At 49.9% G+C, this 14979-nt stretch overlaps 1 protein-coding gene and 1 long non-coding RNA gene across 2 annotated transcripts in view; one reads left to right on the top strand and one right to left on the bottom strand.

Moving 5' to 3' along the window:
- Positions 1-5143: 5143 nt before the first annotated feature.
- LOC307095629 overlaps positions 5144-14979 on the bottom strand; it is a 16068-nt gene continuing 6232 nt past the window's right edge. The window contains exon 3 of the long non-coding RNA XR_013813208.1: positions 5144-5238. This is a non-coding gene — a long non-coding RNA (uncharacterized lncRNA). The remainder of the gene's footprint in view (positions 5239-14979) is intronic.
- GATA1 (GATA binding protein 1) lies at positions 11321-14321 on the top strand. The gene is made up of 5 exons (XM_079764968.1): positions 11321-11559; positions 12011-12382; positions 12485-12630; positions 13150-13275; positions 13856-14321. Exons 1-5 carry the CDS (start codon positions 11340-11342, stop codon positions 14225-14227), a joined length of 1236 nt encoding a protein of 411 aa, XP_079621094.1. The 5' UTR covers positions 11321-11339; the 3' UTR covers positions 14228-14321.

The following is a 14979-nucleotide window of genomic DNA, read 5'->3' as shown; positions in this document are numbered from 1 at the left end:
GGTATATCCATTCCATGAACTACTCCTCAGTAATAAAAGGGAATAATCTCATGAGGCCAGCACTGACCTGATATTAAAACCAGACAAAGACATAACAAGAAAAGAAAACTACAGACCAATATCTCATGAATATAAATGCAAAAATCTACACTAATAAAAGAGAAATATGCAAATTGACCATCACGTCATGATGCCCACCAGCCAATCAGGAGTGAGTATGCAAATTAACCTCATCACCTCCTTGGAGACTGACAGCAGGGAGGAGGCAGCTCCCAGCATGGCCTGTTTGCCCATCACTGCAGTGACCCAGGAGCAGGCAAGCGCAGCCTGCAGGCAGCTCCCAGCATGTCCTACTTGGCCATCGCTGCAGTGACCGGGGATCAGGCAAGTGCGGCCCGCAGGCACAACCCAGTCACCGTGGTGTGCAGCAGGCAGGCCCCAGAGAGAGCAGAGAACCCCAGGGAGCAGGCCTAAGCCATCAGTAGGACATCCTCTGAGGGCTCCCGTATTGGAGAGGGTGCAGGTCAGGCTGAGGGACACCACCCCCACCGTGTCCGAATTTCATGCACCGGGCCTCTAGTTTTCAATAAAACACTAGTAAATAGAATTCAGTAACATATAAAAGGATTATACAATATAAACAGGAATGCAAGATTGGTTCAAAATATAAAAATCAATCAAGGTAAATACACCAGATTAATAGAATAAGGTATAAAAACTACATAATCTTAATAGATGCAGAAATTTTTTTTTTTATAAAATTCAACACCCTTTCATGATAAAAACACTCAACAAACTAGGAATATAAGATAACTTCCTCAACCCGACAAAGGGCATCTATAAAAAGCCTACAGCTAACCTCATACTTAATGGTGAAAGTCAGAAAGCTTTCTCCCAAAGATCAGGAACAAGTCCAGGATGCTTCCTCTCACCACTTCTATTCAACGTTGTACTGGAGGTTCTAGTCAAGGCAATTAGGTAAGAAAAAAAAGAAAAGTCATTCATATTGGAAAAAAGAAGTAAAACTATCTCTATTTGCAGATGACATTTTTGTACACAGAAAATCTTAAGGAACCTACAACAAAACCATGATATATACCATATACATATACATGTACATGTATATACATACTGTATATACACATATGAACTCACCAAGGTTACAGGATTTAAGATCACACAAAACTTAATCATATTTCTATACATTAGCAATGAATAATCCAAAAGTGAAATTGAGAAAACAATTCCATTTACAATAGCATCAAAAACAATAAAACAATTAGTAATAAATTGAACAAAAGGTGGGCAAGAGTTATACACTGAAAACTACAAAACATTGCTGAAAGAAATTAAAGGAGACCTAAATAAATGGAAAGACATCACATGTTTACAGATAAACAAGTTTATAGTGTTAAGATGGCAATACTCCCCCAATTGATCTACAGATTTCATGCAATCCCTATCAGAATCCCATCTTGCTTCTTTGCAGAAATTGAAAAACTAATCCTAAAATTCATGTGGAAATTCTAGAGACCCAGAATGGTTACAACAATCTTATTTTTTAATGTTTTTATTGATTTCAGAGATAGGAAGGGAGAGGAAGAGAGAGATAGAAACATTGACGAGAAACATTAATTGGCTGCCTCCTGCATGCCTCCAACTGGGGATCAAGCCCACAACCCGGGCATGTGCTATGATGAAATCTAACCAGCAACCTCCTGGTGCATGGGACTAAGCCCAGCCAACTGAGCCACTGACAGGCTACAACAGTCTTGAAAAACAAGAACACAGTTGGAGGACTCACACATCCCAATTTAAAAGCTTACTACATATCTACAGTAATCAAGAGTGTGTGGTACTGGCATAAAAAAAGATATATAGATCAATAAAATAGAATCGAGAGTCAGAAATAATATATGTGGGCAATTGATTTTTGACAAGTATGTCAAGACAAGCCAATGGAGAAAAAATAGTCTTTTCAACAAATGGTGCTGGGACAGCTTATCCATAAACGAAAGAATGAATTTGGATCCCCTACTCACACCAGATTCAAAAATTAACTCAAAATTAATCAAAGGCCTAGCCAGTCTGGCTCAGTGGTGAGGAGGTCATAGTTTGATTCAGGGCACAGGCCCCACTTGTGGGCTCAGTCCCCAGTAGGAGGCATGCAGCCGATCAATGATTCTTTCTCATCATTGATGTTTCTCCTTCCTCTCTGAAATCAATAAAAATATATTTTAAATTTTTTTAAGAAAATAAACTTATATAAAAAATAAAAATTTTAAAAATGAATCAAAGACCTAAATATAAGACCTAAAACTATAAAACTTATATAAGAAAACTTAGGCATAGCCGAAACCGGTTTGGCTCAGTGGATAGAGCGTAGGTCTGCAGACTGAAAGGTCCCAGGTTCGATTCTGGTCAAGGGCATGTACATTGGTTGCGGGCACATCCCCGGTAGGGGGTGTGCAGGAGGCAGCTGGCCGATGTTTCTCTCTCATCGATGTTTCTAGCTCTCTGTCCCTCTCCCTTCCTCTCTGTAAAAAATCAGTAAAATATATTTTTTAAAAAAGAAAACTTAGGCATAAATCTTTGTGACCTTGCATTAGGCAATGGTTTCTTAAATATGATACCTAAAACATAAGCAATCAAAGAAAATGTAAATAAATTGAGCTTTGTTAAAATGAAAAACTTTTGTGCTTCAAATGTAACTCTAAAGAAAATGAAAAGGCAACCCACAAATAAGAAAAAATACTTGCAAATCACATATCTATAAGAGTCTAGCATCCAGGATATACAAAGAACTCTTAGAACTCAACAATAGAAAGACAAATAACCCAATTAAAAATGGGCAAAGAATTTGAACAGACATTTCTCTAAAGAAGATGTGCAAATGGTGAACAACCACATGAAAAAAGAGCTCAACATCATAAGTCATGAGGAAAATGCAAATCAAAACTATATTGATCCCCGTTGGTGTGGCTCAGTGGTTGAGTGTTGAGCAAGTGTGGGTTGCTGACTCAATCCCCAGTAGGGGGTATGCAGGAGGCAGCCAATTGCTGATTCTCTTTCAACATTGATGTTTCTATCTCTCTCTCCCTCTCCCTTCCTCTCTGAAATCAATAAAAAAATATATATATATTTAAAAGCAGGATAATATCAAGTGTTGGAAAGGATGTGGGTAAATTGGAGCCCTCCTACAGCTTCGGTGGAGAACACTTTAGTAGTTCCTCAAAAAGTTAAACAGAATTACCTGCCATTCTGTTCCTCATATTGTATGATTCCATTTATATGAAATGTCCAGAACAGGCAAATCCATGACAGAAATTAGATTAGTATCGCCAGGGACTTGGGGGAAGCAGAAATGGAATGGGAAATAACTGCTAATGGGGTACAGGGCTTCTTTTGGGGGTGATGAAAGTGTTCTAGAATTGATAGTGTTGATAATTGCACAACTCTATGTGAATAGACTAATCACTAATATATATACTTTAAAAGGGTGAATTTTGTGGTATATGAATTACATCTTAATAAAAAAGAATGAACTATGGATACACACACAATCTGGATGAATGTCACAGCCATTATGCTGAGCAAAAGCAGCACATAGTGTATGATTCCATTTATATGAACTTCAAAAACAAGCCCCCAAGCCCCAGTATCCAATATTGTTTACACATATGTACTAATGGAATAAAAAGCATCATGAGGAAGAGAAATACCGAACTCAAGGCAGTGGAAGGAGAAAGGGAGATGGAATTGGTGCAAGGACTTCAACTGTATCTGTAATATCGTTTCTTTTTAAAAGCATCTGAAGTAAATAAGGCGGGGTTCTGTCCCCATCCTTGTGGACTCCACAATCTGCAAGAGGCATGAATAGTCCAAATGCCCTGGGCTGGCACCAAGCTCTAGAACCCTGAAAGATGCCAGGAGAGAAGGAACCAGTCAGGGAAGACTTCAAGGAAGAGAGGACGTTGGGGCTGGTCTCAAATGACAAAGTGGATGCTTGGCTGGGACACTCCACCCCCACCCTCACCCCCACCTCCCGCCCTCATGGGTCTCCCCCAAAGCCTGGCCTGGCCCCACTGATTCCCTTATCTGCCCACTCCCAGCTGCCTCCCTGCTGGCTGAACTGTAGCCGCAGACTTCTGGGCCTGTGCCCCCTCCACAGGGATGGGGGAGGGAATAGGGTGAGGCCTGGCCTCAGAGCCTTAGAGTTTCTAGCTCTTGATGAAGGCAGGGCTCTGAGGCCCCCATTTCCCACCCGTCACTTCCCTTCCTGAGCCCTTTCTCCCTCCAGTTGTGAAGAAATGGGCCATGAGTCTAGCAGCCAAATCCTTGTGTGAGATGTACCTCCAGCCTGCCCTTCCTCTGGAGGACAGATTTCCCTACCTCTCCCCCTAGCCTGCAAGTGCTGTTTCTAATGCTAACACTGAGAGTTACCTTTACAGAGCTCACTGATGATGGTGTGCCAGGCAGGCCCTGCGTTGAGTGGCACCTCAACAATATTTGATGGGGATTCTCTGATTGCGCCCATTTTCCAGGTGAAGGAACTGGGTTCAGAGTGTGGCTTGCCCAGGAATCATGAGCAAATCAGTGTCAGAACTGAGACAAGAACCTAGGGCTTGGACGAACATCTTCATTTCTCTGTGCCTACTCCAGTCTGGAAGACGGGGGCAATTATATGCCCTTACACACAAGGACCTGGTGAGAATGGGATAGATAATATGATGCAGGGAAGGCACCTAGCACAGTACCTGGGGTGGCTTGGCAAGCATTGTTGCTGTTGTTGTTATTATTATATTAGTGCTAAGAAAGGTATCCAGATCAGTATTATTATCATTATTGTTGTTGGTAGAATTAGGATGAATAATTATTAGTTTTAGAAATAGTATTAACAATAGTATTACTGCTAAATTGGAAGTAGCATTAGTATTACTATATTATTAAAATTAGTCTTAGTGCTAGTATCAATATTAGAATTAGTACTAGTAATTAGAATTGGTATTGGCATCAGCATATTATTAGCATCAATATTAGAATTAGTAGTATGCCAAAGCCGGTTTGGCTCAGTGGATAGAGCGTTGGCCTGCGGACTGAAGGGTCCCAGGTTCGATTCCGGTCAAGGGCATGTACCTTGGTTGTGGGCACATCCCCAGTGGGGGGTGTGCAGGAGGCAGCTGATCAATGTTTCTCTGTCATCGATGTTCCTAACTCTCTGTCCCTCTCCCTTCCTCTCTGTAAAAAATCAATTAAAATACATATTTTTTAAAAAAGAATTAGTAGTAATTCTAGTAAAAAAGGTCCAAGTACTATCCCTCATATACAATAGGTACTCAATAAATAAATAAGAATACTTAACAGTTATTGAGATTTCAGATTCAAGTGAGTTAAAATCATTTAATGGATTCAATCTTGTTTAGTGGCCCCGTCACCCTATGGAGTAGCCACTATTATTACCCCATCTTTACAGATGAGGAACTGAGGTCCAGAGCAGACAGCAAGTCACCCAAGGCCGCACGGCCAGTCGGTGGCAGGGTGGTCTATAAATGAGGGTGGGCTGGCTCCAGAGTGGATTCCTGAAACCATCTTCACTTAGGTCATTGGGTCTTCATTCTTACCAATGAGGGCTCAACACGGGCGTGGCACATAGCAGTAGCTCAATAAATTCGAAGTAGTGGCCTTGCTCTCTTTCCTCCTTAAAACTCCCATTTTGCATATGAGAACACTGAGGCCAGAGGGAAAAGATGAGGATGGGAAACTCCCTCTGGGGTGGGTCCATGGGTGAGCAGACCCCACTGACCCAGGGCTCCATCCTTGCCCTCTGCCCTCAGTGGGTCTCGGTCTCCCCATCTGTAGAATGAGTGGTCAGGAGAGCTCCCTGTCCCATGGAGTTCTGGGGCCATGACTGGGTAGTCTTATCCCCTTCCCTATGGGGACCCAAGTTGGACACCTACTTTGTGGACTGTGCACATGCGCCCAATGTTTTCATACAGAGAAAGTGCTCAGAACAGGCCAGGCATGAGTCTCTGATAGCATGAGACACGTTGTTGTCACTGCTGTTACCATTCGGGGGGGGAGTAGGACAGGGCAAGAAGGTGGGGATTGAGGTGCAGAGGCCCAGCGATTCTCTGAGGGTCCCTCTCAGCAGGGGGAGGGCAGAGCCACAGGCCACATGGGACCACATCAGTCCACCTTCCCCTGTCCCACCACCCTCAGCACCACCTGCCCAGGGAATACCCGGCTGCCACGTGGGACCTCACGGACTTCTTCTCAGGCTGGCTGTCTCTGAATCTCTGTCTGTCTCTGTCCCCCTCTCTATAGCATCCACTTTGTCTCCCTCCTGTTTCTCCACCTGTTGTTGGCCTCTGTCGTTTCCAGGCTTTATCTTTCCCTTCTGTCCATCTCTGTCTCTTGTTCTCTTTGCTTGTCTCTCTGTTTTTAACGGTCTCTGGCTCTCTCTGTGCGTCTCTCTCCCTCTGTCTCTCCTCTTTCTGTGCCTCCTTCCAGCTCTGTTTCTTTCTTTATTTCTCTGAGTCTCCCAATTTCCATCTTTCTCTCTCTGTGTCTCACTCTTCTTTATCCCTCCAATTTCTCCTTTCCTTCCCCCACCCCATCCCACTCCTCAAGGACCGGCAGAGGAACTAACCCCTGGTTCCACCTGTTTCCCGCCACCAGAGCAGCATGGCGGGCAAGAAGTTGAGGCCACTGTCCCTGGGTGCCCCCCGGCTCCGCCCCCCATCCCAAGTCAGCCTGTTACCGCGGAGCCAACAGCCAACAGCCACCGTGGCCTCCATCTGATAAGACTTATCTGCTGCCCCAAGACAGGCCAGAGCTGGCGTAAGCCCCAGTGGGGTGCTGAGCGAGTGTGCCCCTGCCTCCCACCAGCCCGGGCCTGGCCCCTGGGCTGGGCCTGGGTCGTCAAGATGTCCCATGGGCTCTGGTTTAAATCCTACTTAACCTTTCTGAATCTCATTCTTCTTGCCTGCAAAATGGGTACGGTCCCTCCCCTCCTATTGCTATGGCCAGTAAGACTCACATACATAAGTGCCCAGCCCACACCTGGCCCAGCACATAGTAGGGGTTTTACCAACACCCACTGGAAAGCCGAGCAGAGTCATGAAACCACATCTGCTATTTTCATTTTATCTTGGCTTCAGCCCATATTGTTTGGTTGGACACTGAAGTCCATGGGAGCCCAAGTCAAACAGGGTCCAAGAATCCATGGGGTGGGCAGATGGGATGGAGGAGGGTCCTCACTGCCCAAGAGGTACCCCACCAGCAGGAGGCCCACCCCCTCCCCTGGTTTGCCCCACCCACTGCTGCACCAGCCACTCCCTGGGGAGGAGGGAGGAGGGAGAGGGGAGGGAGGGAGAGAAGGAGGAAGGGAGCCTCAAAGGCCAAGGCCAGGCAGGACACCCCCTGGGATCACACTGAGCTCGCCACATCCCCAAAGCAGCTGAACCCTCTGCACCAACCAGCCCAGGTCAGTCTCAGCCCCCCGAGAGTCCCCAGCCAGGCAAACTCCGGGCCTGCTGCCTCTTACCTCAAGGCTACCCCCCTAGCCTGCTTCAGGTTCCCCAACCTACCCCTGGACCCCCCAGTGTCTACCACCCCTGAATCCCTCGGTAGATCCTCCAGACCACCTCTGCCTTTCCAGCCCCCATTCCTATCCCAAACCTACCCCCCTACCCTACTCTCTGCCCTGACTCCCATCTACACCTTCCAAAATATCTACATTCCTCTGATCCCTTAATGCGCCCCATACCTCATCTCTGCCCCTAAAACATGTTTTTATCCCCCAAATCCTACTTCTGCCCCAAATCTGATTTTCCCTCACCTGAACTTGTCTCTGTCTATAAATTCTCCCCCAAAATTCACTCTCCCACCCCAACTATTTCTGCTCCCCAAGCCCTATCTGCTCTACAACATCCTTGCCTCTGCCCTAATTTCTCCCTTTGACCCCCATACCTATCTCTGGCCTGCCAAACCCTAGCTCCATCCTCTTCCTCCCATCTCTGACTCTCAAACCTTGTATTTGTTCCCAGTGACTTCTCTCTGATCCCCCAAAACCATTTGTCTCCCCCAAATCCTTGCCTGCTCATCAAAATGCCTTTGCCACCCCAAACACCAAGTCTACTTCTCCAAGTCTGTACTGTCGCATTAATTCTTGTGTCTACCTTCCCTAAACCCCATCTCAGCCCCCAAATGTCTGCCTGACAGGTCTCTCTGGCCCCAAATCTTTCTCTACTCCAATTCTATCTCAGTTCTGAAACTCCTCCTATGCTCCCATAACCCATCTCTAATCATCAGACACATTTCTGCCTGACCAAACCCATCTTTGACCCCCTAAACTTCATCTCTGCTCTATTAAAACTCTTGGATCCCCAAACTTATTTCCATGACACTCAGAATCCATCTCTGACCCCCAAACTACATCTCTAACTTCTCAACTTTCTCTCTGACTCTCAAACTTCACCCTGATCCTCAACCTTGTCTCTGCTCCCCAACCTATTTATGATCCCCAAATATGACCTTTCAAGGTTGTCTCTTCTCCTCAAACCCTGTGCCTGCTTTCCAAGGCCCCATAGCTATACCCCAAACCTCTCTGACTCCTCAGCCCCTATCTGACCCTCAATCCCTCCCAAGACTCCATCTGCCCTCAGACCCCATCTCTATTCCCTTTAGTCCTGAGGGACCCTCCCTTAATGGCTGGAATAGGGACGTTACCTGGGGTGAGGGACTGGGCGAGGGGCTGGGCCGAGGGAGAGTTGAGGGTGCCGGCCTGCTGCCTGCTGCCCGTTGGGGCAGCACTTACTCTAGTGGGGCAGCTGATAAGGAGCTTTCATATCCCCCAGCCTTGAGATAAACTTTATCTCTGTCTGGAGAGTGATAACTGGGCAGGGGGGGGGGGCTGGGCCCCTGCCAGGAGAGGGGTGGGCAGCCCTAGACCCACCAAGGTGTCAGATGCAGGCGGGTCAGAGGGGGTTGGAGGGAGGTTATGGGAGAATAAGGTGAGGATGAGGGGATAAGGGAACAGTGGTGACAGAGGCAAAAAGCAAGACACACAAGGAGACAAAGAGAGAATGGAGGAAGAAACAGAGAGAGATGAGGAGAAAACTAGAGAAAAAAAGAGCAAGAGACAGATATGCAGAGAGAGAAAGGAGAAACAGAGACTCAGAAGGAATGAGATAGAGGGACAGCAGGAGAGTCTAGGTGGGTTGTGGGCACATCCACAGGGCCATCTCTTTACCAGCATAGCCCCCAACCCCGGGCCCAACCCTTCACATCAGCAGGGGTTTGAAGGGGCCTTCCATTCTATCTCCATCACTCTATCCTACAGACAGGGACACGGAGGGCTTTAGGGTCACGGGGCAAGTCAGGGGTACATTTCCCGGGTCTTCATCTGGAGCTGTGTGCAGTGGGGTCTGGTCCAGGATGTGGGGATATTAAACAGATATGGAAATAAGGCCCGAGGGCCCAGAGGGAGAGAAAGCAGGCAGAGCCAAACAAGCAGAATGAGACAGAATGTGAAAGATGTCCATATGAGTAGAGAGGGAGAGAGAAGAGAAAGAGAAAAGGATATAAAGGAAACGAAGAAAAGGAGAAACAAAAAGAGATAACAAGGCAGAGAGCTAGCCCTGGCTGGTGTGGCGCAGTTGGTTGAGTGTTGTCCCATGTACTGAGGGGTTGCCGGTTCAATTCCCCAGTCGATGTGGTTTTTTTTTTTTTTCCTTCACTTCTCTCTCCTCTCTCTCTCTCTCTCTCTCATCAATAAAAACATACTTTCTAAAAAGACAGAGAGATACGTCAAACCTCAGAGGGAAGGCAGGGGAGGGGGCAGTAAGAGATCAACCAAAGGACATGTATCCATGCACATGAGCATGACCAATGGACACAGACAGTAGGGGGATGAGAGCATGTGCTGGGGGCGGGAGCGGGCGGGGAGTGGTCAATGGGGGAAAAAGGAGACATATGTAAAACTTTCAACAATAAACAATTTTTTAAAAAGACAGAGAGATAAAGATCGAGAGAAACAATCATAGAGATAGAGACATGGAAAGACAGACAAAGCGAGGGAAAACCACTAGACATTTATAAAAGTAGAGAAAGAGGGAGAGCAATATATATCATGGTCGCATAGAAATGATATGAAATACAGAGAGGAAAGGAACAGTGTTAGAGAAAAAGACCCAGGGAGACAGTGATACACACAGAGTAGTGGCAAAGGGACATAGACCAAGCTGCCATCTCACAGGTCTTAGCTTGGCCCTGTCACCACCTCCTATCTGGCAAATGGGGAAACTGAGGCCTGGGGATGGTGGGGGCTGAAGGAAGCAGAAAGCAGAACTATGGCCAGCCTCCCCAGGGAAGTGGGTAGGGGTAAAGGGAACACCTCCCACCTGTCCCCCTTCTCAGAGGAAGCCAGTGGCCTTGGGGTGATTTCAAAAGTTGGGCGGGGATGGTAGAGATAAGCAGTGGGGGGTACTGACCCCCCCACCATGGATCAGGGAGGAACTCTGTCTGCAGACCCAACTGAGGTGGGGGAGGGGGAGTCAAGCCGGAAACCTTGGGGTTTCTGAGAAAGTCAGAAGGCAAGATGCAGCAGATAGGGATGAAACTGGGGAACAGAAGAGGGTGAACCCCCAGGTCCAAGGGGGTGACCAAAGGGTTCATGGGACTCTAATTCTACACTCCATCCCACCCAACCCAGACTCCTCTAGAGGGGGAGGGAAGGGAAGATGGGGGCAGGAAAAGAAGAGGAAGAGGAAGAGGAGGACAGGAGGGAAAAATGAGCAGAGAGAAAGAGATGAGCAGAAAGAGCGGGAGAGAAGGATGAAGAAAAAGGAGGAGAGGAGAGGAGAGGAGCAGATGTAGAAAGGGGGGAAGGGATAGAAGGAAGCTTAGGGGGAGGAGAGGAGAGGAGAGAAGGAAGAGATAGAAGAGAAGAGAAAGGGGACCAGGGAGAGAGGATGAGGGGGTAAGGGAGAGGAAGAGGAGAGGAAGGAAGAGAAGGGGGTGTAGGAGGGAGAGGAAGAGGGAAGAAGAAAAAACAAAGGAGGCAAGAAGGGGAGGCGAATGGGAAAGGAGAGGAGGAGGACGGGGAGTTAGAGGATAGAGTAGAAGACTAGGGAGAGATGAGGTAGGAGTGGTAAGGGAAGAAAGAGAGGAGGGGAGGGGAGAAGGGACCTACAGAGATGGAAAGGAGGGATGTAAAGATGGAGTGGATGGAGTGGGAGGAGAAAGGAGGAAAGAGGGTGTGGAGAAGAGAGGGGAGGGGAATGATTTCAGTGTCTGAGGACCCCTCCTGTCCTCACAGGTCAAACCTCAGAGGACCCATGGAGTTCCCTGGCCTGGGGGCCCTGGGGGCCTCTGAGCCCCTGCCCCAGTTTGTGGACCCTGCCCTAGTGTCCTCACTGCCAGAGTCAGGGGTCTTCTTCCCCTCTGGGCCTGAAGGCTTGGATGCAGCAGCTTCCTCCACTGCCCCAAGCACCGCCTCGGCTGCAGCTGCTGCACTGGCCTACTACAGGGATGCTGAGGCCTACAGACACTCCCCAGGTAACGCCTTTGGGTGTTTGTTCTGGCATGGGTTCCATGCTGTTGGGGTTGCCATGGAGACCCTTGGCTAGGGTAGAATCCCACAAAGAGGCCATCTTGGAAATGGCCGGAAGCCTTCACAAGGCTATGTGGACCACGTTCCCTACATTGAATGTTGTAAGTAGTTGGGGGTGGCCCTAGTTGTTGAGTGGCCCATGGGGCTCCACACAGTTATGCTCAACGCCCATTGGGAAATGGCTGCAGGTGACTGCAGCTGCCAGGGTGACCAGTGGGGCTCAGATCCAGGAGTCCCTCAGGGCCAGCAGCTGTTCTGGCAACCTATGGGAAGGTGGGAAGGGGGGAAGGTTGGCCACCATGCTGGGGCTGTTGGGCACCACTGCACCCTGAAAGGAGGATGACGTCAGACCTTCTGTCCCCTTCTTTCTTCCTTCCCGTACCCACCCCCTAACAGTCTTCCAGGTGTACCCACTGCTCAACTGTATGGAAGGGATCCCAGGGGGCTCACCATACACCAGCTGGGCCTATGGCAAGACGGGGCTCTACCCTCCCTCCACTGTGTGCCCCACCCGCGAGGACTCCCCACCCCAGGCCTCAGAAGATCCGGATGGAAAAGGCAGTTTCCTAGAAACGTTAAAGACAGAGCGACTGAGTCCGGACCTGTTGACACTGGGACCTGCAGTGCCTTCCTCCATCCCTGTCCCCAGCAGTGCCTACGGGGGCCCTGACTTCCCCAATAACTTCTTTTCTCCCACCGGAAGCCCCCTCAATCCAGCAGCCTATTCCTCCCCCAAGCTTCGTGGAACCCTGCCCCTGGCCACCTGTGGTGAGGTTCCCCAAAAGGGACAGGGGGGTTGAGGAGGGGGATGGGGTCCAAGGCAAAGTTGGGCTGAGCCTGGTCCCTCTTCCCCCCTCTCCACCTCTCCAGAGGCCAGGGAGTGTGTGAACTGCGGAGCGACGGCCACTCCGCTGTGGCGGCGAGACAGGACAGGCCACTACCTGTGCAATGCCTGTGGCCTCTATCACAAGATGAATGGGCAAAACAGGCCCCTCATCCGACCCAAAAAGCGCCTGGTAAGACCTCAGGCCTGCCTCCCCTCACCCAGGTACTACTGTTCCCACTCCGTGCAGGATCTCTGTCCTCACACTCTACGAGAACCCCAATCCCCTCTCCCTGCCCCATCGACTCAGGGACCCAGCTCTGTACAGGAGTGTCTACCCCCAGCCCACCCTCAGGCTGCAAGCAGGCACGCCGTCCACTCCCTGCACAGCAGTCTTCATACTTGGCTGCACACTGGGACCACCGTGGGGCCCTCCCTAGATGTGTTGATTTACTTGGTCTGGGGCGCTGCCTGGGCATCAGGATTGTTTCCGACTCCCCAAGTGAGTCCAATGTCCGCCAACGTTGAGAACCACTGATGCAGTCCCCCACACCATCTGGAAAGCCCCGGGACAGGAGGCCATGTCCTCGCCCCTTAGAGAACCCTCAGTCTACGCCTTGTCCAGGAAGCCCTGCCTTCACCCTGACCCTCACCTCCTGGGTCCTCCACCCCCCCCCCAGTGCATTGACCCTCACATTCTTGCTGCCCCCAGATCGTCAGCAAGCGGGCAGGTACCCAGTGCACCAACTGCCAGACAACCACCACGACCCTGTGGCGGAGAAATGCCAGTGGGGACCCTGTGTGCAATGCCTGCGGACTCTACTACAAATTACACCAGGTGTGCCCTGCCTCTTGGAACCTGCCCCCTCACCCGTTCCACCAACCCTGCCTTCCTTCTCCTTTTCCTTTCCTGTATTCTTCCCATCTCCCTTCCCTCTCTTCTTCAATCCCTTCCTCTCTTGTCCCTGTTATTCTCCTCCCTCCTCTTTCCCCATCCTCCCTCTCTCCTCTGCACCTCCATCTTCTTCCTTTCTTTTCCCTCCTGCTCCCTTCTCTCTCCTCCATTTCTCATCTCCTTCCTCCTCCCCTCCAGCCATCAGCTAGTCCAGTGGTCAGCAAACTCATTAGTCAACAGAGCGGTAAACCGTGGCTCAAGAGCCGCATGTGGCTTGTGAGCCGCAGTTTGCCGACCACTGAGCTAGTCCTATGGCTAGAGGCTCCGCCAGCCTTTCCCCAGCTTAGGGCCTCACAAGCTCATGATTCCTTAGGGCATTATCTGTGCCACAGCTGGGGCCTGCTCCCCTAGTCCTTGACCCAGTTCCCTACCCTTAAGGAGTGGGGTGGAAAGGGTGTCCCTGGTGGAGACACAGAGGCCAAAGTCCGAGGTTAGGAAACACTCATGGCCTCTCTTTCATCAGGTGAACCGACCACTGACCATGCGGAAGGATGGTATCCAGACCAGAAACCGCAAGGCATCAGGAAAAGGAAAAAAGAAACGAGGGTCGAGTCTGGGAGGCACGGGACCAGCTGATGGGCCAGCGGGTGGCTTCATGGTGGTGGCTGGGGGCAGCGATGGTGGGAATTTTGGAGAAGTGGCCTCAGGCTTGGCATTGGGCCCGCCTGGCACTGCCCATCTCTACCAAGGCCTGGGCCCCGTGGTGCTGTCAGGGCCTGTCAGCCACCTCATGCCTTTCCCCGGGCCCCTGCTGGGTTCACCCACAGGCTCCTTCCCCACAGGCCCCATGCCTCCCACCACCAGCAGCACCGTGGTGGCGCCACTCAGCTCATGAGGACACAGCATGGCCTCAGAGCAGGGGCGGGGTCCCTCTCCACAGTCCCTCTACAACCCAACCCTCTGGGCCCCCCAAACCCCTTGGTCTGGACCATCAAAGATTTGTAAAATAAAGCACCAAAGTCCTGAAGCTGGAGGTGTGGGTCTGAGTGGGACTGAATAAAGAGCCGTGGTAGGGGGGGTGCAGCGGTGCCTGTGGTTCTCTGGGGATGGCGTGAGGCTGAGAGAGACAGCACCCGTGACCCTTCATGATAGTGGGTTGTGATGTGCAAGTATAACATGATGTGTATGTGAAACCGCATGTGACAGCAACCAGGGTGTATGATATGGCGTGTACATGCACACGTCATGGGAAGAGACAGTGTGTGGTGGCTGATTGCTCTGTGAGGTGGTGACCATGGGGGTGAGGTTGTGAGAGATGGTGGCCTGACACCAGGCGACTGTGAGGAACGGGGCACAAGTGACTGTGTGAGAGGACGTGGGGGTATGTGTGTAACGGGGTGTGCGGAGGCAACATGTGAGGTTGTGCTCATGTGACTGTGTACCACGCAGGGTGGTTCTGAGACGGTGTACCAGGCACAGCATGTGTACCAGGCTCAGCATTGGATAAACAAACATTTCTGGAATGCTGAGCAGGGACTGTGTAGACGGTATGTGGAGACCTAGCAGCATGTCAGGAGGGCTTTGTGGGTCTGGTAAGGGCAGTACTTGTGCAACAGCATGTGTATGTGAGCGTATCCCATGTCATGT

The sequence above is a fragment of the Cnephaeus nilssonii genome (assembly GCF_951640355.1).
Source record: "Cnephaeus nilssonii genome assembly, chromosome: X".
Classification (NCBI taxonomy): domain Eukaryota; kingdom Metazoa; phylum Chordata; class Mammalia; order Chiroptera; family Vespertilionidae; genus Cnephaeus; species Cnephaeus nilssonii.
This window is presented reverse-complemented; position numbering and strand designations above follow the sequence as displayed.

Excerpts from the sequence above, each read along its gene's own strand:
- GATA1 (XM_079764968.1), top strand. The coding sequence starts at position 11,340 with ATGGAGTTCCCTGGCCTGGGGGCCCTGGGGGCCTCTGAGCCCCTGCCC. Across the intron at positions 12,383-12,484 it reads CCTGCCCCTGGCCACCTGTG|AGGCCAGGGAGTGTGTGAAC; the intron begins GTGAGGTTCCCC and ends CCACCTCTCCAG. Across the intron at positions 13,276-13,855 it reads TCTACTACAAATTACACCAG|GTGAACCGACCACTGACCAT; the intron begins GTGTGCCCTGCC and ends CTCTTTCATCAG.